Source organism: Trachinotus anak, unplaced genomic scaffold (genome assembly GCF_046630095.1).
Source record: "Trachinotus anak isolate AG129_WGS33_773 ecotype Australia unplaced genomic scaffold, CSIRO_AGI_Tana_v1 ptg000023l, whole genome shotgun sequence".
NCBI lineage: Eukaryota > Metazoa > Chordata > Actinopteri > Carangiformes > Carangidae > Trachinotus > Trachinotus anak.
The window spans coordinates 5863958-5886639 of NW_027273874.1; the positions used below are offsets into that span (position 1 = coordinate 5863958).

The 22682-nt window shown below is 39.8% G+C and overlaps 1 protein-coding gene across 3 annotated transcripts in view; it reads right to left on the reverse strand.

Moving 5' to 3' along the window:
- htr2cl1 (5-hydroxytryptamine (serotonin) receptor 2C, G protein-coupled-like 1) overlaps positions 1-22682 on the reverse strand; it is a 140416-nt gene that overhangs the window by 13455 nt on the left and 104279 nt on the right. For 2 of the 3 annotated variants that reach the window (XM_071459485.1, XM_071459483.1), the window contains 3 exons: positions 16650-16817; positions 10709-11817; positions 3536-3736 (listed from right to left, as the gene is read on the reverse strand). In XM_071459485.1, the coding sequence (XP_071315586.1) occupies positions 3536-3736; positions 10709-11114 (607 nt within the window). In that variant the 5' untranslated portion in view covers positions 11115-11817; positions 16650-16817. The remainder of the gene's footprint in view (positions 1-3535; positions 3737-10708; positions 11818-16649; positions 16818-22682) is intronic. The other variant, XM_071459486.1, reaches the window with a different exon arrangement.

Sequence of the window (22682 nt, forward strand, 5' to 3'; positions counted from 1 at the left end):
TTCATGCTACACTGATACATTCGCTGGATGCACTGCTAATCCTTTAGCACTGATCACTGTGAGCCCCGTCAGGCCTCATCCATGGCTGTATGATGCGGTGCAGAACCTCTTGAGAAGTCACGGAAATGCGAACAGGGAAACAGGGATTTCTTATGATTTGAAAGCAGCTGGTTGTGAAAGAGTGCAGAGAAAGAGTGGAGAGTAAAGTAAAACCTCTCTGCAGGTGTCAATCATCTCCATCTGTCAATACTGCTTTCATGAAATAATCTCTCGCAGCAAAACAACTTCACAACAGTTGCTGTCCTTCAGAGGAAAATGTCTCAGTGATGGTGAATCCGGATTTATTTGCTCCCATCACAACCAGAGCTAATGCTAAAACCATTTATGACAAAACCGATCATGTCGACCTACGATTTATAATTTTAAGTTGGAGATGTTGGGAATTTCTGACACTGACTGTATCTTTCATATGTGGACAAACTGTTCACAGGATGGCTGCAAACACACCACCTTTGGAAGTTACATCAAGATAAAACCCATTATTAATATTAATGCAATTGATTCAGCTAATGTTATAAGGGCTAAACACTTTGTTTGTATCTGGTTCACTTGGTGATGAACTGTTACAAATATATAACACAAAAACAGCTCATCCGGGCCATAAATCTGGTGCGACTTCAAGATTAGCACTAAGGCTAACCACCTGGGAATAATGCATGAACGAGCCTAAGTCAGAACAAGGGGGATCTTTCCTGTTCTTTTCATTCTGCTGACATTGCGTGAATGCAGTAGAAGACCTGCTGCCCAGAGAGGACAAGCCTCAGTTTCCCCTCCAACGGCCGAGTCAGCTTTAACAGATTCACACCAAATATGTGAAAACTAGCGAGTGGAAAAGTCGAATCTGAAAGCTAAAGCAATGGTTGAAATGCACAGATAAGAAAGACCAAGTACCTCAAAGAGAAAAGTTTGAGATGCAGTATAACAGATGATCAGAGTTGGGTTCCTCTATTTCCTCATCCTGGGATATGCTGTCACCATGAGGAATTATTGTACTCCATCATTTTGTGCAAGCAGGAAATCACTCAGTATATCCAGGATCTTCTCTTTCCGTTTGAATGTTGTGCAGCTGGGACTATCTCCTGTGTTTCCTCTGTTCACCGCATTGTGAGGTCAACATATAGGACTGTTTCTTTAGAGAAAAATAAAAAGTTTGCTCTGTAGTTTTTTCCATTACATCTCATCAGAAATGATCAAAATCTTCTCTTAATGTAATTCTTCAGTGAGTTCATTTGTATTAAGTCCCACATAGGAATCAGATCAAATAGATAACAGTATGCATTGTCTTCTAGAGGAACATTTGGATTAAGCCTTTACATGCAGAAACAATCTGTCCCAGGGGGGTTTATGCACTAATGCCATGACTATGTATAGACCTGTATTTTCTGTAGGGTCAGAGGATGTTAGGCTAATGACACACTCAGATAATCTGTATGAGTGTGTTTGTGTGTTTGTACGTGTTAAGACATGGAAGCCCTGCTGGGTCTTAAAGGGCACGAAACGACATCAGGTCAGACAGACAAAAGAGGGCTGAGAGAAAAGTTTTAAAAGTCATCTGATCCGTCGACACTTTCCTTCTTCAGGCTGTTACACAGCTGAAAAGATTGCTTTAATGAGGGGGGAAAGGAGAAGGGAAAAGAAACTAAAAGGACAAAAAGGAAATGATAGTTAAGTAACTTTTTTTTTTCATTTGCTGTAAAGATCGTGTTAAATGATCAAAAGCTCCAGAACAACTACTGAATGGACCTTGTTGTGAGATTAATATTTGAACAACTTTTTTTTAACGACTTCCATTATTTGAGAATTAATTTTATTGGCGGTATATTTTTTATAGCTTATAATTATTTCTTTCAATCAGTTATTGTGTCAGTTTAAATTATTATTTTATAACCTGAGAGCTTTAAAAAGAAATGAAAAACAAAATGTAATACATGTAAAATATCAAGAGAACTACAAAAGAAATCATAAGAATGAGGTGGATTATTATTATAATTACTATTAGTTTTTTAAATTTATTTCCTATAAAATCCTGACTGAAATGTGAAGCTCTTCAGCTTGTGTGAAACTTCTTATATGGCTTCATTGCTCTTGGTTCACTCTCTGATTCACAACAAAAACATATTGACCTTGCTACAGTCTACAGAATATTTGGTTTACATATTCTTTTCAGTACATTATATCTCCAGGCTACTGCTAATAGTTGCCCCAAGTTTTCAGAGGACATCATTCATTAATTTGCACATTATTGTCTTTGCGACAGATAACGATGAATAAAAAAAGTGCAGAAATCACCTCTGGGGATTAGAAAAGTATGTGATGCAAATCAGCTCCAACTGTAACAATGAGCTGCCAGACGCTTTGAGCGTCAACAAACTGACAATGTTCCCGGTGTTTGACAGTCAGTAGGTGTGCTGGTGGGACCTTTGCAGAAACTGCCAGGGGATCCCGAAAAGTCATTAAATTTAATAACAGTCATCAATCTGGCAACTCTCTGTGTGGGCCTATAGGGGATGGACAAATTAACGATGAGGAAAACCTTCCCATAAAATTAAACCCAGTACAACAATGCCACAAATCTTGCCTCAGAAATTACCATAAAAATGAATCAGCACCTCTCTGATACCACAGAGTCACACTATATGTAGATGGGCACAGATATTAAAGGGCCAGTTCACCCAAATTAGAAAAAGAGAATCCACAGGAATACAGTGAAGGTAAAGGTGCTGTGTGAACAGTGTGTAGCAGTACTCTTAAGCATCAAGTGTGACTGAATAAATCTTTAAAGGCCGGTGACTCCATTTCAGAGGTTTACGTAATATGCAAAAATAAAATGTCTCAGGTTGAAAAGTTCCATCATTATCATCCTAACTCATTAAAAAAAACTATTATGAAAAAACTATTATGAACTAATTAAAAAGCTATTATGAGCTTCAGCTGAGACTGTTGTGACATTATGGAGGGAAGTAAAGGTACATCTCAAAAACAGACACATTTTACTTATTATAATTATAACAAACTATAATTATTGAATATGAATATAGAAACCGGTAGTATTTTCTATTCAAACAGTACAACTGGTTGACAATCTTTGCTGTGAGAACCAGAGATGAAATGCCATGTACCTCCACTGTATTTGCCTGGATGCAGAATATTATGTTTTTAAAGGCAAGTCAAATCCCTACAGTTTGCATGGCCAGATACCACAGAGGCCAAATACAAAATATGTCTTTGGTGATTGACTGAACCGGCCCTTTAAGACTCTATTATGTCTCACATTGACTAAAAATCAGGTATTTGTTTAATATAATCAACTGCCTCACTTGTTTTTTGATGGCTTTACATTTAGTGACAAGTGGCAAATTGTAGTGATAACCTGCTCCTATACAGGAGTCTCAAAAATCAATAGGCTTCTTCCTCTTGACTGCATGAACCACATTCTCTCAGCAATTGATCTGCAGGTGTCTGCATGCTTTCTGACCTATCGATATGGTCCAGACGGCGGCGATCTTCATCATGGCTTTGGTTCTGGAGTTGAAGCGGCTGTGCTCTATGGGGTTGCGGATGGCGACGTATCGGTCCAGGGAGATGGCACACAGGTGCATGATGGAGGCGGTGGAGAACAACACGTCCAGGTAGATCCAGATGGGACACAGAGTGTTGGGCAGAGGCCAGGCGTAGTCTGGGAGAACGGAGAGAGGTGGGAAAGAAAGCATGCGTGATTATCATGTCATTTTACTTTTACCTGCAGTGTCTCTTGTTTTCTTCACACACACTGTTGATGTTGTTGACTCTGAAAGCACTGATGTAAATATGTTCAATCTTTTTCTGAGGGCCTGGCTGAGTGAACGTTATCGGGGTCAGCAGACTATGAAGGCTTAAGACGCAGCACGGAGAGGTTGACTAAACTTTAATTAACCAGAGAACGTCAAAGCACAAAGGCACAGCACACTTCACAGGCATTAAATCACCAGCTCCCATCAGGAATCAGATCACATCAATAGTCTGATCACAGCATCTACATGGTTTACAAGTATCACTCAGATTATTACGATTAGGACAATTACATACAGCTGTTTACATGGATATTTATAGTAAGTAAATATGGCCAGTTGTTTACATACTGTTTATGAAAGATGTTTCTGTGTGGGACTGCAGTACCTACAAAAAATAGCAGATTAAAGCTTCCCTGTGTCTGTTGTCTGTTTGTCTGTGGTTGTGGCTGTGTACCTTATTTTGTCAGAGAACCAAGGTTTGACGCATCCTACTGATTCTTAGATTAAAAAAAGAAACTGACAAGATCATGAAAAGGATATGACAAAAGAGAGAAATGAATAACAACGTCCATTGTTCTGTACCCACACTGGAAAATCTGTGTGATCAAATCAGGTTTGCATCGGATTTTTCAACAAAGGACTTAATTTACATATTTAGAGGTAGAGAATGTGTCTTTATGCATTCTTGTGGACATCTTGAAGGTTGTGTGTACCAGAAATCAACGAATGAGGAGGAGTTCACTTGTTGGCTTGTAAATCAGAGAGAGATCATTTTCAGATCAAAGTTTTTTTGGTTGTGTTATCTTAAAAAAAAGAAAGAATGTGGGTGGATTAGGTCAGAGGTCCGCTTCAGCTGTGGAAAGCAACACCAATGTTAGCTCTGTCTCCATCACGTCTTTTCTTCTACTGAAGTTAGCATGCTAACCAGCTAGCCCAGGCCCGTCTCGTTATTTTCCGATAGTGACTCACTGCAGCGCTGCTCAGAGGACGTATTATAACCTCTTGTCTTGTAAAGACAACGGTGGCCAAAGCTCTTGTCAATCGACAATCACCACCTGCTCCCAACAAGAAACCAGGTTCAGCAGCGGAGAAAACTTTGAGCTAACTGCTAATGTCAGCATGCTAACATGATCACAGTGATGATGGTAACATGCTGATGTTTAGCAGGTATAATGTTTACCCTGTTCACCATCTTAGTTTAGCATGTTAGCATGCTAATTAGCACCCAACACACAGTACAGCTAAAGCCGATGGGAATGTCAATATTTGTAAATGTGGATCTCATTGTGGCACTAGAGGTAAAGTCAGTGGATTATCTAGTTCTTCCTCTGGGCACCGATTGTCTGCGCAAACTTCATGGCAATCAAATTCATTAATTGTAAAACTTTAAATGTTGACCATGGCAGTGCAGGTGCCACAATGAGTAATGTAAGATCTCATAAACTGCGGGTAAAATGGTAATTCATCTCCCAGTAGGAACCTCCACAGGGAGGTTAAAGGTCATAGCTGATGACAGTGTTATACCCTGTAGAGCTGGTAGCAAGTCAGTGTTTTGCTTCACTGGTCTGCAGGGTGAACAGTTTGGGTCGTGGGGTTTAAAATCCTGTCTTTACTCTCTCAGCACTGGGCCAGTGTGCCGCTTGGGATGACAACACAGCATCTGGGAGCAGGCTGAGACCAGCTGAGAGAGAATTAAATCAGCAGCTTAGCTTAAATGGGGCTAAATTAGTTAGCTTTGATTAGAGTGATGGCTACTTAGCAGGCTAAAATCATATCCTGGCACTATTTTACCCACGAACAGGAGCATGTGGCCGTTCCCCACTTAAAATAAAGAGGAAAAGGTCAAGCACCCGAAAAAATGAACGAAAAGCTCCAAACATGCTTGACATGATGGTACTGTTATACACTCCTGCTCTGTGTCACAGCTCATTTACTCTGTCTTTTTGTCACTCTAGTTCATATCATATCTTTTCCGTCACTCTCCTCTCAGTGAAATTCATCTCTCGTGTTTCCAATCGCTGCAAAAACATTGCTAGAAAGGTTAATGAAAGTGACTCAAATCACGCAATCATTTTGTAGGAGAATCTGCTGAAACACATCTTGTTTTGTTTGCATGGGATGCGTTTCCCCTGAAGGTCGCCCTGTCCAGAATAATAATTGAATAAAATGCAAATGTGCAACAGAAGAACATCAGAGGAAACTGATAGTGCTTCTGTTTTATTTCCAGCTGTGTCAGCTTTCTAAAGAGGACATATACTGCAAAGTCTGTCTGTGTCTTTTGACGCCTGCAGCTATTTTAAATGAGCAGTCATTTCTTCACAGAGGACAGGACCTGTGGCCAAAGATGCACGCACACACACACACACACACACACACAGACACGCACACACACACGCACACACAGTCACAAACACCCCTTAATTTCATCTCTGATTCGCAGGACAAGCAGCACGTATGTGATGCATGTGGAGTGAATCACGCGATTGCTTGTGTGTGCGCTGTGTGGGAGGCAGCTTGCGTAACTTTTCAGAGGTCAAACACTTATTGGGGGCACTGCATGACACACAAACACACACATATACACAGAAGGTGTTACTCAGCTGGCTGGCGGGTGTGCTGGATTTTCTGGTAAATACACAAACTCAAATCTGGTCTGAGTGCTACAAAACAACACTCTTTATGAAAGACTTTACAGTCAACAAAACAGCATTTGGAATTCATTGTTTCTTCTATGAGATTTAATAAGATGCATTTTCAGTTAAACTGTCGTGGCAGTGCATAATGCATGAAGGTTATGATTTCAAAATATAAACATGTTAGATATTAAAAGAGGGATTTGAGGTGAGCATTTAATTTTTGAGTTATGTCATGTTGGCTTCCAAGAAGGAAATGTGGATTTACTTTCATGAATTATTTAGGCGTTTTTGTATATCGTCTGTAGAGTAATGAAAGCACATTACAAATATGATTCTGTCCTTTTCTGTAATAACTCTTTTTTTAAATTGTCAGTAATGGTTTTGAGAAAGATTGGATTTTTATGTTAATGGTAAAGTAAAATGTCTGATTTGAGAGAGAGAATAGGTACCAAAATCATCTTTGTGATCTGTGCAAGGTTAGGCAACTCAAACACTTGGATAATTGGGTTAGGGAAAGATTGGCTAATTGACACTGTGACATTTTGCAGAAGGAGACATTTAGCTAATGTGTAGCTAACGTTTAGCTAATGTTTAACATTTAGCAGATATTAAGCTAATGTTTTGTAGATGTTTAGCTAATGCTTAGCAGACGTTTAACTAACATTTAGCTACTGTTTAGCAGACATTTAGCGAATGTTTAGCTAATTTTAGCAGATGAACGATGGGTTTTGCTCATGTCCTAAATGTCTGTATTTTATACATCAGGATGTTTCATGAGACATTTGAAGGATGTCGGATTTTGGTTACTTAACAACACAACTTGAAACCAATAAAATATCAACATCAGCTGTCATCAGTATCTAGTATCATCTTTTGTGTTACTTTTGCATTTTTCCAACATTTACATGCAACACAAAGTCACAATGAGGTTGTGTGAATGTCGAAATCTTATCCCTGTCCAAAGAGCACTTACCTCATTCTAATGTTTTTATGACCATTAGGAAAAGCCAGCCAGTGTGTGTGTGTGTGTGTGTGTGATTAGGGATAAAAAGTAGCTAAGTTACCTTCAGTGTCATCTTTTATCATGATTGTCATCATCATCCTAATCACTGTCATCATCATTGTTACTGTAATCTGAATGATTCACTGTCACTTTCAATTGTGTGAGAACACTCTGTGACGTGTGTGTGTGTGTGTGTGTGTGTGTGTGCGTGTCTTTGTCTGGTCTTTCACTCAGTGAGCCGTGGGGATCAATGTAGTCAAGTACCAGTCTGATGGATAACACTGCAAGTATAGATCCAGGCTCCATTCAAGTGTGTGTGAGTATATGTGCGTATGTGTTTGCAGGCGCTGGTGTGTATATAAATGACAGAGAGACACATCGCCTATCCGTCTCGATGTGTATGTGCATCTGTTTGTGAAACAGATAGAGGAAAAGGCGAGACTTGTCAGCATTTTTATTTCTGTGTGTGTGTGTGTGTGGGAAACATTGATTACCGCTGTGAGCAATCAGCAGCAGCAGCCGCTTGAACCAACAGACAGACAGAGAGTGAGTGAGCAAGTGTGTCCATTGACCATACATGGACCATTAAGCAGCAATCAACCTTCCCTGTCCTATTTAGTATTGCTGAAGGATGCCTGACTGCAACAAAGCAGAGACATGAATACACCAAGTTTGAGCAAGTTCTGCTGGGAATACTGGAAAATGAATACAAAGGAGCCTCAGGACAAAATGACAGAAGACAGAAGAGGGAATAAAGACTTCATCTGAGTACTATTCTCCTATGTGTACATTCGCTTCTGCATTTTTTGGGGGTTATTATTATCTCGGCATTCATTAATCTGTCGGGGTTTTTTTTGTTTTGTTTTGATGCAAAATATTTTTGTAGCAAAATTTGAGTCTCACAAGAGATTATTTAAAAAGAAATGTCAAAATTGAAGCTGAGATATTCTGACTGTTTATGGAGCATAGCTAAAGCTCCATAAACACTGCATTAAATTTCCCATAATGCAACTCCATAAAAAATCTGTGGAATGGGAGTTAGAAAGTTCAGATCTTACCAGACCTGGTAGCTCCTCATCTCTGCAGCTTGAGGCTACATTAGCCTTAACCACCAAATCACACTTGAATCTCAGCTCAAACTGGTGGTGATCCAGTTGCATTGTGGGTAATGCAGGCACCCAGTTTTAACAGGAATGAAGGTAATTGGAAATAAAAAAGATGATATCTCTGGTTCTGCTGTTTGATTTTGACCCTTTTTGTTTTAAACTGTCCATGAGTCTGACAGTGTCACTGGAGGGCAATGCTAAATCAGTGACACTTCTCTCACTTATCTCAAGCTGAAATAACCTTCTGACATAATCAGAGTTACTTTTTTCAAACTTTGGAAAACTCCCTCCCTCCATTTTTCTCCTGTCAAGATAACATCTATGTTGACTCTTCTGTCACACTGGTAAAATTGGACACGTTCTTCTCTCAGGCGATAATGCTTTGGCTTAAATGCCATCACTGTTTGCACTCAGACTCAGCTAATCAAAACGTTTTATCTCAGAGACACAAAGTGACCACATGTGACATCGGCTGACAATTGAGGTGACTCACGTCAGCGTCATTGTCAAGCTGCACAAAAATCCAGAGAATCACAAATCATTTAGCACCAACTGAGCCTAATTATCTATTTTCCAAATTCGTTGGCCTGTCATGATAATAGCCATGACAGCTTATTCATGTTTAGCTGTCTCTGCTGACAGCAGATTAGAATGACATGTACTCCATCTGCTTAAACCACGATGTACTCACACATCACGCCTGTGCCGTCAGAATTTAGACAAATATTGGATCAAACCTGCAGATGTGACGGTGTTAGCATCCTTCAACTGACTGTTTTGCTTTTCAGGTCAACTTAACCTTTTTTGTTCCTTATCACTGCACAATTAGCATCAGGCTCCTGCTCACAGCAAAAAAACTGTCATAAACTATTGTATATTACCTGCCCAGCACCAAACAATGGAAGGACAAAGTTAGCAATTAGTCAACACTGAACTGAATATGAATGCAGCTTTAATTCACAAAATATGGACTTGACACTTAGACTGCTGTCAGACTTGACTTACTTTAGACTTGACTACCTAAATACTTAACAAAACCATAAAAGTCTCAAGTTTTGACTTGAGATCTGAGATTAGTTTGAAAACACTAAGTCAAAGTATTTTCCACAGAAAAGGTACTACTACTGGCCTTGCACTTTCTTATACTTCTACTATGTCTTTATGGTTGTTACTGGAATCTACAGATACATTCAGGAGAAATTGCTAAGAGTTTTTGGAAGTCAGTGATGTGGGTGCTGACAGGGGTGACTGTCACTGAAAACTGCAAAGGGCAACAATCCACATCTCTGTAAAAGATTTTCTCACTTATTATCAGCTCTGCAATCAGTTCTGTGGTGGTGACATTTACAGGTACACAGCAAGAAATGTACCTTTCCTTTGTGGTGCTAATGTGGAGACCTAGCTGAAATGTTACTCAGCACTGGAAAAGAAACTCAATACACACACAGCCTACAATATAACAACCCACCATCCTATCAAGATGGATTCATGCAGAATCCTGGCACGGATATTGTAAGCAAGAACAGCAGTTGATAGCTAGTATGATATTGCAATTATCATGTTGGCATCCTCTGGCTTTTGAATCAGTCACAAAATAACAGTGTGCAATGTCTCAGAGAAGCAATAATCATTTCAATAATTGCGCTGAAAAATGTTCTGAAATAATGACAGGGAGCATGTCACAGTGTGCTGGCAACAGCTGGTGAGTGGGTGGGTGCTCAAGATCAGGGGCAGAAATTTGCGGTGAAGATAGTTTAAATATTGAGTGAGATTTATAGGCGTGTATCTCTCTTTTCATGATTAGACAGAGGAAGAGTTAAGAATGAAATCAATAATTACACACACTTATTAGCATCTAGTGAAATACACCACTGTGCTGAAGTTCACCATGCAGAGATGCATGGTTGTAGACTTTTAGTCTTGTTATCAGATGATGATAATGACATCTGATATTTGAAATCCTGACCAAATAAAACCAAAACCATCTAAAGGGCTAGAACACTAGTTGAAAAGTCTAAAAGGTGTATATTTCGGAAACTATATCAACAACCTGGAGTTCTTGTTTGTTGCTCATCAAATCAAATCTGTGTGTCTCCATCTTTGCACCTTACAAAGGTGTTTTTTGTGACTCACCATAGAGGATGTTGATTAGGGAAATCGGCATGACCAGGATCCCCACGAGCATATCTGCCACAGCCAGTGACCTCAGGAAGAAGTTGGTGGCGTTTTGAAGCTTCTTCTCCAGCGACACCGCCAGGATCACCAGGATGTTGCCGCCAATCGTCAGCGCGATGATGACGAGTATAAGCAGAGCCGGCCAGTTTTTCTCTTTGATCGCTTCCCTGGTGACAGACTCCTGGGTAAAATTGTCTAGACCTGCACTCATGGCTGCTGCACCTCCAGCACCAACACTCCCCCATGGCAGGGTTTGGTTTAGGTCCAGGGGGTTGTTGCTTGGCCAAGACATCCGACCTCCCACCTCAAGAGAGGACGTAGTAGTGCTGAACCCTCCGAGGAGAGCCCTTGCTGGGCCACCCATCCCAAAGAGAGACCTTTACCTTTATGGAGCTTGAAAGTGGGTTAACTCTCCTGGTTTTAATCCACCTTTTTCACCAGCAGAAGGAAGAAGAAGGCGGACAGAGAGATTCACTTAGCATTGAGGGAGACCTATTTGAAGAGTTTTAAAGTCTGTCTTCCAAAATGGATTCTTAAACAACAGCACACTATTGAAAAAGGAAAGATGAATGAAAACGGGATCTGGGGGAAGGGGAGAAAACAGGGAGGGCACAACTTGGGGAATGGGGAATGACAGGGATGGGGAAGAGGGGATGGAGAGGAACTAGCTAAAAGTGTTCTTGAGTTGTATTCTAGTAAAGTCTTGCTAGCTGCAAACAGCCCTAGATTGTTCACTGAGGGTTGAATCTCCCATTTCTCGCCAATACATCATTGGCAACGAGTTTTCAAGGTATACGATGAGTCCGAATGTCTGGCGTTGTTTCTTGATGTTTAGTTACATCCACCTCATGATGTAACTGAGAGTTTAAGAATCCCTAATTTAGAGCTAAAAACCGAATTGTTCATATCCATGGCTGGAGCCTTCTGTATCCACCTGGTTTTTGCCAGATAGTTTTAATTTCAGTATCTGAATTTGGCTGGAAATTTCACTGGTGTGGTTGGTTGTATCCAAGGTGTTGCAAGTGCCTTTTTTTTCTTTCAGGTCAGAGTTGAGGATCAGCTTTATTCTGTAGAAGGAATAAACAACAAAATAAAGAGATCAGATTATTTCTTTTGAACTTCCTGTTTCTACAATTTGTATTCATCTCAAGTCTGTCGGTGTGTATTCTTCCTTTCCCTCTATATTTACTCATACATTGATCTTTCCAGACCTTCCTTCCATCTGTTTACCCTCCTTCATGCTTTTAAATCATTCCATCCTTCCTTTATTACTTCAATATTTGCCATTTGCATTATCCACTTCTTTCCTTTATTCCTATTCACTAACTTCCCCTTTTCGCCTCTTTTAATCGTTCCCTCCACTTTTCCTGGATATCTTCCCCCACCTTCAGCCATCCATCAACCCTCCCACTCAGTTCGTCTTATTTCCCTCTTTTCTTTGTTGCTTGCCTCCTCGCAGTGATTCTTCCTTTTCCAGACTAATTTATGATATTGTCTGTAATCCTAAAAGAAAGTTTCAGAGAGAGAACGAGTACCACATATATACCACATTTCAAAAATAGTCATACAGAGTAAACTGAAGGAGATACAATGAAGACAGCTTTGATGTTTGCACTGTCACATTGTGGTATGTGTGCAGGGTGAGCAGAAGTACTGGCTGTCCTCTCTATTTACCCTTACCACTCAGACGGCTTAGTGATTTAACACCTCATAAATGTCTTCAAGGATAGGTGAAATAGTCAGATGTATGTGTGAAAGTGTGTGTGTGCACATGCAGTACGCGTGTCAGTAAGAAAACACATGAAAGACTGAAAAGCAATGAGAATTGTTTTTCAGTATGTGTGGGCGTATGTTTAAGAATGAAAAGTGAATGGATGTGTGTGCGCATCCTGGTGTGTTTCCTTCTTTGTGTGTGTCCATAAATGTGTGTGTGTGCGTGTTCGAGGTAAAAAGCCAGCATATCTTCAGACGAACCCAGGCCTCCAGCAGAAATGGTTTAGTGGGTGTTGAGTCTATGATAATACAAGGAAAATGGAATAGGCCGAGTGCGCGTGAACATATTTCACTCGTTGCTGTAAGCACAATAATAAAACCTCTTCTTTGCAGTTCTTCACACTGTGTGGGCATGTTGACATTTGTGCTGTTTAATGTGAATATATTGTATCTAAATGTGTGTGAGCGTAATCATTTTTCTCTGTTTTGCTTTTGTTTGTTCATGCATAGATTAACCATCTAGGTGTGATTGTGAGCAAACATAATAATTCATTCATTATTTATGTATGTGTGGGCAGACACATGTTGCTACTTGTGGTATCTGCAACAAGTCCTCATACCCAAAAATGACCAATTATAACAACTTGTTTACAACCTCTTCGAAAAACGACCCACACTGTGTGCCTTTACAAAAATGATTCATATGATCTGATCTGCATCCTTGATGTTGTAGTTTGTCATTTTGAGAAATATACCTGTTCACTTTTCTGCCAAAATTTCATTGAGATGTCCACTGCCACTTCTATGTCTAAACAATCCATTTACCCATATTTCATGTGCAGCAAACTGCAACCTGCTGTTTCTGATGTTCTTACTCTATATATTAATAACCACGTCCAAAGGTTGGATGGGGATGGTGCAACTGTAAAACCACAGTGTTGCTCCACCATCTGCTCATTTATTTTGACCTCTGCCAAGGAGGTAATGTTTTTGCCTGTGTCTGTTGTTTGTCAGCAGGATTATACAAAAAATGCTGAACTGATTTGAACCAAACTTGGTGGAGTTATGGGCCATGAGCCAGGGACAAACCCATTCAATTTTCAGGAAGATCCAGATCACTAACTATCAATCTGAGTTTTTTTCCCTGAAGTCTGGTGTATGTTGGTGACACTGGCCTTGGCAGACTACAACACAAATATAAAATTCCTATTTACAGGAATCAAACTAAAATAAATGCTCAATATTATTCATGATTATCATTTAAAACTTGATTTCCTCATCATGTCAAGTTTTTTTTTTTTTAATCACAGGTTGGTCTAAGAATAAATGAATAAAATACAGTCTTGGTCTTTGTGTATGTGTGTCTGGGAATAAAGACAATTACACAGGTCAGGTTCACTGCTTTTCCACTTGGACTATATCAAACAGCTTTATCCCATCATATTCAATCATTCTCAAAGCAGCTTCACCAGTAACTTTTGTTTTGAAGAGCTTTCCATTCTGCCTCGAATCCACACTGGACTTTAGATCAATCCAACTGGGCCATTATTTAAACTTTGAAAAACCAAGATAAAACTACCTTTCAGCAACAGACTCCCAGTAGACTCAAACACATCTCTATCTTCAGCCGTGGAAAGGAGGCTGCAAACCACACTCTCTATCAGGATTTATTGATTATTTGTCTTGCCTATATCTATGCTGAATAAAAACAGTTTGTGCAACATATAGTCAATATGAACAGTTGAAGTGGGGTTTCTTGAAGCTGAAGTCATTAATGAGGCTGCAGCATGCATGAGTCTACGTGACGGTAAACAACATTATAATAAGGTCTGGGTCGAAAACCAGTCAATCAATGCCTTAAAAATGAAAATGCAACAGAGGAAAATAACTTTAAATAAGAACAGATGATTAGGATTTATACGTGTGTGTTTGTACATGTTGGAATGTGTGTGTGTGTGTGTGTGTTTATCACCTCTGCACTGCTAAGTGTGTAATAGACAGGCTGCTTCCTATCTCCTCCTCTCAGGGAGAGTATCAGCGTAGTTCACAGGAAACTAAAGAGCACTGCAGGCAAGCCATTTAACCAGTCTGATAAAGCAGCAATACATCGGGGGGGGGGGGGAGACATCGCATAGGAGACTCGCAGAGGATCACGCCACTGAGGACTAGTGAAGGCACAGATGTCGGCTGTCGCTTTGCTTTTCACTGCGGGCACAAATTGCTGCTGCACTTATGTTAGTTTAAGCCATTTCTGCCCTGTGAGATAAAACAGTGGAGGGTGGCAGGGAAATGGGATGGGGGAATTTGCCTGTTATTAGGCTGCCCTAAAAAGGCAAACAGCACTAATTGCTTTTCTTGTGTGGTTTGAAGCTTAACATTCATGGGTTTATATTTCATATCCATGAACACCTCCAGCTATAAATGTTGAATGTTGAATGATTAAAAACCAACATGTGTAACAATTGATCCTGATACTTTGTATTGGGGCAGCAGCTGCTTTGTTTAACCTGTGTAATTGTTTCTATTACATTTTGATTGAAATCACTTAAGTTTACATTATGAATTTGTACTTTGTAATTCAACTTTATGATACAATGTGGTACATTACATTTTTTAAAGAATTGCGCTTTTGCTCTTACTCTATTGTTTTGTCATTTTTACTCATTCATTAATATTTCAGTATCACTTGCATTACTATTAATTTCACTGTAGATGTGTAATAGCTTCACGTCATGGCTCAACAGAAGAAGCGAGTGGATTGTAGCTGACTCCTCCCACCCTGGACACAAACTCTTTGAGACACTCCCCTCTGGCAGGAGGCTGCGGTCCTTCAGGACCAAAACCTCTCGCCACAAAAATAGCTTCTTCCCATCTGCTATTAGCCTCATCAACAAGGCTAGAGAGCCCCACTGTTGCTGATCAATTGCACCAATCACCAGAAAAAATTCCTTGTATGTGAAAACATACTTGGCAATAAAACTGATTCTGATTCTGATTCTGATTCTGATTCTGATTAGACTGCTCATGTTGTTACAGTTATATCTTATAGATCACAATGAATGTGGGTTTGGTGTTTTTTATGGCTACCTTTCAGGATTATTGAAAATGGGTAGCATTATGTGGGAGTTGGGCCCCCCTCAGTATCAGATATTTCAGCGGCCATGCATTTTCAAAAGAGATGGAGGACATCTTTAGCTGGACCATGCCACATATTAGTTTGAGGGGAAATTCTTTGTTAGTAAAACTGAAGTACAGAAATTGGAAAGTACCATCTGCACTGAAGGGACCTGTCAAACCTGATTAAGCAGAAGTTATGTTTTACATGAAAATGCACGGGTGTATTCTAACATAATATTTTCACTTACTTCCTTTTTTGTACCATATCCACCTAAATAATCACCTGTATAAAATTTTGCATGTATTATATTTAAATCACATAGAAAAACACAGAAGGTTGATTGACAAACTTTGCTGCATTTATCTTGCTGTATAATTTTACAATTTTTGTGTCACGCACTTCCTGAATGAAACAGTACGATACAGTAGCGATACTACCAAAAAGAAGCCTGCCTGCCTGTGTCTGCCAGGTGAGCCTCACCTTGCAGGTACCATCATAAATGTTACGGGTTACGAAACAACAGAGTCTAAACATCTGGTTCACTTGTTTTGCTGAGAATTCCTTAAAAGCTGCATCCAAATAAAATATATCACTTCAAGTGCAGCAGTCTGTTTCCCACGGAGAGCTGCCACATGAAAAGAATTTTAAATACAAAACTTTAACAAAACAACTGTATGTTGAGTCACTGTTTCGGTATAATACAATTCTGTGGCTACATATCTTCTTCAGCCACAAGCTTTAAAGCTAAGACAATAATACTGTGAGAACCGCTGAAAAAGCCTTCATACAAAGCACCGTGCTGCATTGCAAGTGCAACTTTGAAACGGCTTTAGTCAGAAATATTGAGCACTTTGAACACTGTAGGTGTTTTGTGTTTTACAAAGTGAAGGTTCGGAAGGAGAAACAGACAAAAAGAGAAAAGAGAGCAAGAGGCATGGAATGTCCCTGCAGCAACAAAGAGAAAAGTCAAAAGAGTGAGAGGAAAAGAAAGAAGCAGAAATATCTTACAAAGACAAAGAGAGCGAGTGATAAAGTGTCATCCCAGTGTCAGTAAACCTGGTCACTTACGTCTCCCCGCCTCCCGATCGATGTGCCTGACCTTCTTTTTTCTGTTAGCAGTGGCAGTGACCCTTTCTAGCGTTAACTCTCTTGTTCTTTCTCTCTCCTGCTGTATAAATCCCTCCGTCATCTGTTACTCCACACCTCCGGAGTGAGGGATCAGCATCATCCATCTGCCTGCAGAGAAAGATGGAGAGAGAGAGAGAGAGAGAGAGAAAGAGAGACTTTGACTTTTGATGCTCTTTTGTGAAACATTTCAGATCAAAACTGAACAACACAACTGAATGCATTCATCATTTGGTTAGAATAGATGATTATTCAATTTGTAGCAGCAAGAAAAACTGGGATACAGCAGGAAAGTTAATTAATTATTAAAGTACAAAGATGACAAAATAAGCTTGTGTAATGTGGAGGAATATGTAAGTAAACTGTAAAGACTTAGTGAGACAAAGAAAAGTGTTGGTTACTGTATGAAAAATTAGTTTCATACAATATCTAACATATGTATTTTACACCAGCTGTATTTTCCTAAGAAATCTACTAATTATAGAAAAATATTATAGTAAATATTCTTAGAAGGAAAACTCAATTTACATCAAGGAAATTTATTATTATTATCATTACTGGGATTTTTTCTGTCTTAGCCATGCAATGTATTTTTATTCTGTAATTACCTTTCTATATATTAGCTTTTATTGTTAGTGGCCGTTCCTGCCCTGGGGTGAAATTTCCTGCCCACGCAAACCTACAAAGTAAGTTTGGTCGTTTGTCTTGTGAACAATTACATCAGTTCTTCGTTTGTTATATTTCTGAGAAAATCGCTGCTCAAGAGTTGGAGTATCAAACTGTACTTCTTGTTACCATGGTAATGGCAGATGTCATCAAATTATCCAGGGATGAAATTGTAAGGGTTACAACTTACAACTTAGGTTAAAATTAATTGGAATTAATTAACTGTAAGTGTAAAATTTGGGTTTTGCCGCCAATTTCCCTTTAATTATTATGAAATTGCAGTACATTTTAAATTATTCAATACCAAATGATTGTGAAATTACAGAAATATACAACTTTGTGACACTTCACATGTCACATACTCTTTGATCAAAGATACAAAAGGTAAAATTGTAACTTTTCAAAATATTCTGTGAATTGAATCAAAAACTGTATCTACTACGCTTTTTCTTTGATCAAACATCACACAAACATAATAAAATTCACAGGAGGGATTCAAGAGAAATATCGTTGCACGATGTTCAAATCACATTAATGTTCACAGGCCTCCAGCATCGTGTACAGGAAGTGCCCTGGTGTGTGACAGTGACACTATTTGACACATATCGAGCATAAAAGCCACACTTCACACCTCAGGGGCAGGTGGCGCAGGTTCACAGTATGGACTGTGTTGTGTCATTTTCATCAGCCACGAGGCCACCTAATGGACTGCACAGATGGAGCGCCATAACAGGAACACGATGGACGGACTGGATGGAGTGTGTGTGTGTGTGTGTGTGTGTGTTTGGTTATGATGCAATTCAACACAGCAAACTAAACAAGACTATAACAATAATTAAAGTGATTCATGAATGTAGTTACCTCATGCATAATATATAAAACTCTATTTACATATTCTCCTCTAAGCTGAAAGCGTTACAGAAGGGAGGAGCGAGGAGGTGGTTCATCAACACCAAATAGCATTAACATAACATTGCAGTAGTAATATAACACAACAGCAGTTGTAGTTCAAATACACTTTCAAAAGACTCAAATCTGAACAAAATGCTACATTTACAGGGCTGTATATTGTACAGGTATTGAGGCTTGCAAAGCTCTTAGTAAAACTGACTGCATGCTGTTTAATTGGACAATTTTTGTGTATTTACAACAGCCTCTACAGACGGCTAGTTGTTGAACCATGTCTGAACTCTCTTATAAGAGTTATTTATTTAGCTTTAACCACCCTTTTCTTTCCCTTTTCAGTACTTTATTGGCCTTTGTTCATTTTGCATTAACAAAGTAAACAGAACAAACATTCAGACATTCATAGAGACCCTCAAATAACACAACAGTCATGGTAAAATCAAGAAATACTTAAAATATTGAGTTATACATATCAGTTGTAGTGATTATAGACAAGAATCAAAATAAGTTGAGCAATATGCACAAGTAAAATGATGGGAAATATATACCTGTATATACTCGTACATACATATACATATATACTTCAGAAATCATAGACGCATTCTAATAAAATAAAAATCATGACCTCAACACCGTGGCTGCAGTATAAATTACAAGTTATTATGACGGCGGTAGCAGCAGTCCTTGCCTATTCACAGATATCTGCGCAGTCAGGTCCATCATGAAATGTAAATAAAAGTGTCCACGTTCTGTACAAGTCTTCAACTTGAATGTAGGTCAATTTTTCTAATGTCAGGCTGTGAGACATCTCAATAATCCAACTGACCCGTTTGGTTTGTAACAGGCAGAAACAAATTAGATTATGTTTCCTTACATTCAACGGAAAATCTTTGGTTCAACTTCCCTCCCTGCACATATCTTAACCTTTTCTTAAAGAAAAGCAAAGTACTCTTGCTTCCATGTTGACCCAGTCTCCCAGATGAAGGTCGCGCTGCATGTCAGCCCTCTCTCTGTAACTGCAGGGGCCAGCGCTGGGGAGTAGCAGGGTTTCCAGTAGCAGGGTTTCCTCCACAGGCCAGAAGGTTGAATGTGTTTAAAGAGTCAAAGCGGCAAAGTTTATTCCCTGCTGGATGATGTAAAAGGCCATTAGCACAAAGCTGCACTGCTAATGTTATAGTACATAATCCCTCCATCTGTGAGTGTGTTTGTCTGTGTATGAGTGTGTGTCAGAGACGGAGAGGGGGTGGGTGAGTGAGTGAGTGTCTTAACTCAAAGATATTAGTCGACTGATGTGAAAGCTCGGAAGAAAGAAGGATGGAAGATGGAAGTGCAGCTCTGGATGTGTATATATCTGGCTGTTTGTGTTTGTGAGTGTGTTTGTGTCGGAGGCATTACAATGCAGCATGTAAAATTGGGTAGACAGATAACAGCGCGCTCGCTCTGAGACGCAACAGAGAAGAGAGCAGAACAGAGTGTTCCTTAAATCAGTCGAAAGACTCAAGATTATACACAGGACGAGAAAGACGATCCTTCTGGTGCCGCAGAGAGAGAAGATGGAGAGAAAAGAGGAAGCAGGAAAGGACAAAACTCAAAGACTCAAAGTTTATAAATGAGAAATGATGACAAAGTCAGAGGGAAAGAATGAATGAAGGTGTGTGGAAGAAGAATAATAATGGATCACTGGGACAGGGTTTTACTACTGTTATATTCTAAAAGAGGAAGGAGGGAAGCAAATAAAGTGGAAGTAATGTTAGGATGCAGGAAGAGAGAGGATGAGGGAAGGATTGAATAAAAAAAGATGGAGAGAAAAAGAGAGAGAGACTTTGGAGGAATTGAATAAAAGGTATTTAGTGTCATTACGGTATGAACTCTTGATTTAAGGCCAAAAGTTTGTTTTCAGGGGCCGCATCCTTCGGAGGATGCAGCCTACGGAGGTCCGTCGTAGACTGTGAAGGCTGAACCGAAATGAGAAGGTCTGGCCTACGGAGGATTTTCGTTTTGTGTCACCAGCTGTGTCCGTCCTTACCAATGCGTCGCAACGTGCGTCTTCTGTCATCTAACAGATCAACTTTTATTTTAAGGCCTTTGGTTTTATCAATTCTACCATTAGCTGTTGAACAAAGGAGGTGGCCCCTGACCACCTTTCTCATGGAAACAGCAGTAGATAAAAGTCACCACGATCTCTGAAGCTTCAGGAGCTTTCAATCATATGACTTGATGTTGCCCAGTTGTTACAGATGTTTAAATCTCTTTTTTTCTGACTTTAGGTCCAGGCCACAAGCTGCTTCCACTGTGGTCACCAAGTTCATTTGGCAGAAACATATTGATGTTTAATTAGCGCCTTTAAGTTCATATAGCCGGTGTCTTGCTGTGTAATTTGTATTCTTAACCCCAGAGGGAGAAAAGGGAGGGATGTATGGAGAAGAGAGGTGAGTAAGAAGGACAGAGTGGATGGAGGAGTGGAAGAGAAACGGGAAAATGTCACTCAGAGTCGATAAGTGAGGCAATGAAAGCGGAGCCTTTCTCACTGCTATCACGAGAGAGATACACAAAAAGGAATGTATAACCACTCAACCATGTATAACACACACACACACACAGCAGGAGAAACTCATTATGTTTCCTGAATGGCCTCTCTGCTATTAATCAGAAACAGAACCCCCCCCACCCCACCCCCCCCCCACACACACACACACACACACACACACACACACACACACACACACACACACACACACACATTTATCAGCCAGTATCATTCAACTGAGGGAGAGCGAGCATGAGAGACAAACGCTGCAAGGAGTGAATGAAACACAATAGAGAGGAGGTATTAAGTGAACATGAAATGGGAATCTGAGAGGCAGCGTCCTGCTGAGAGAGATTAATTAAGTCTCAAATGGAAAGAGACAGAAGACAGATTACAGCTGAACGTTAGAAATGTCAGGACGGAAAATCTGAAATGTTTCCATGAGCTGGGCTGAAACACCAAATCATACAGTTATTCAAATCATCATGCTAATGCAAGTTGGATTGTTTTTGTGCTTTAAGCTCAACTGATGTGTTGGTTTATAAGGAAAAAAGCAGTGATGCACATATGTGGTAATCTGCTACCTAAAGGGTTCACATGCAGCAGCAGGTTTCACATTTCTGGAGCTTGTGATGGACTGAAAACACCTTTCTTTTAGAAGCTGTTATACAGTTACTGAGATCCACTGATGGAGATGCCAGCTCCCAGCCATCATCATAATTCATCTATTCAACTGTTGCACTTCTGTGTATATTTATCATATCATTTATTCATTGACAAAAATATGTTCTGCTTCAAGTGAATGCAAATGCTGGTTTTCTGCAGCATTGAGGGAATCTGACCTAATTTTGCCAGCCAGCTTTACTCATGTGAAATGTTCTGATTCACAGATCAAATACAGATTGAGGCCTAGAGACATTTTCAAACGTTCCTTGATGGTAAATGGAAGATAAATCAGGAGGAGAGAGTCGTGGAGGTTGTTTTGGGACACACTGGAGAAGAACCTGTTTTGTCCCGGAGCTACTGTTGTGCTGCTCAGATTCACTTCTGATCAAGCTTGGACCAGCTGCTGCACAAACCTGCTTTGGCATTTGATTGTCTCTTTGCCTCTCTCTACACACAGATGCACTTTTTGCTCACCCTTTGTGGGAACTGTTGGGTCACTCCCTGTAATGAAGTAAGGTCTCGAACTTCAATCAATCAATATTTTGATTTGGATTCAATTCAATATCATGGGTTTTTGGACTTGTATTTTCATGGCATTTCACATAAAGAGTATGTCATTAAAAAGGCTGTCGTGGGACCAACTGTATGATGTCACATAATTGTAACCTTTAAGCTTTTTTTCTCACGTCAATACAGAATCTGTGGTGCTGCAGGGGCTGTCATTGGCCCAAAACTGCAGTTTTCTCCACTCACAATCCTTATATTTCTACAATCTACGTCCAGACGACTGTTTTAGCTCTGCAGAAATGTTCTGTGTTCACACTATCAAACCTGAAAATACACTGGGCGTGCGCGAGCTGGTGTAAACAGGACGTAGATTAGTCTCTCAGTTGTGCTCAGCTGATTAGTTGCAGAAAAGACTACGAACAAGGAAAGCAAAGGCAGTTGTCGTGTTAAAATGCAGAATTTCCCTGAACAACAGCTGCTAGCAAAGACAACAAGGTCAGTAACGCTTGTAACTCATTACTCATGTTGCTTCCACCACTGGTAGTCAAGGGTAATAAGATCCAATCAGGGAGCGACCTGTTGCGTTTACGTCATTGTTCCCAAAAGGTCTCTGGCTTTGTCCATCCAGACTACAACACAACCCCAGAGTTTTCAAACTAAAACGGGGCCAGCAGCGTATCCAAAAGTCTCCATTTTCAGGGTTT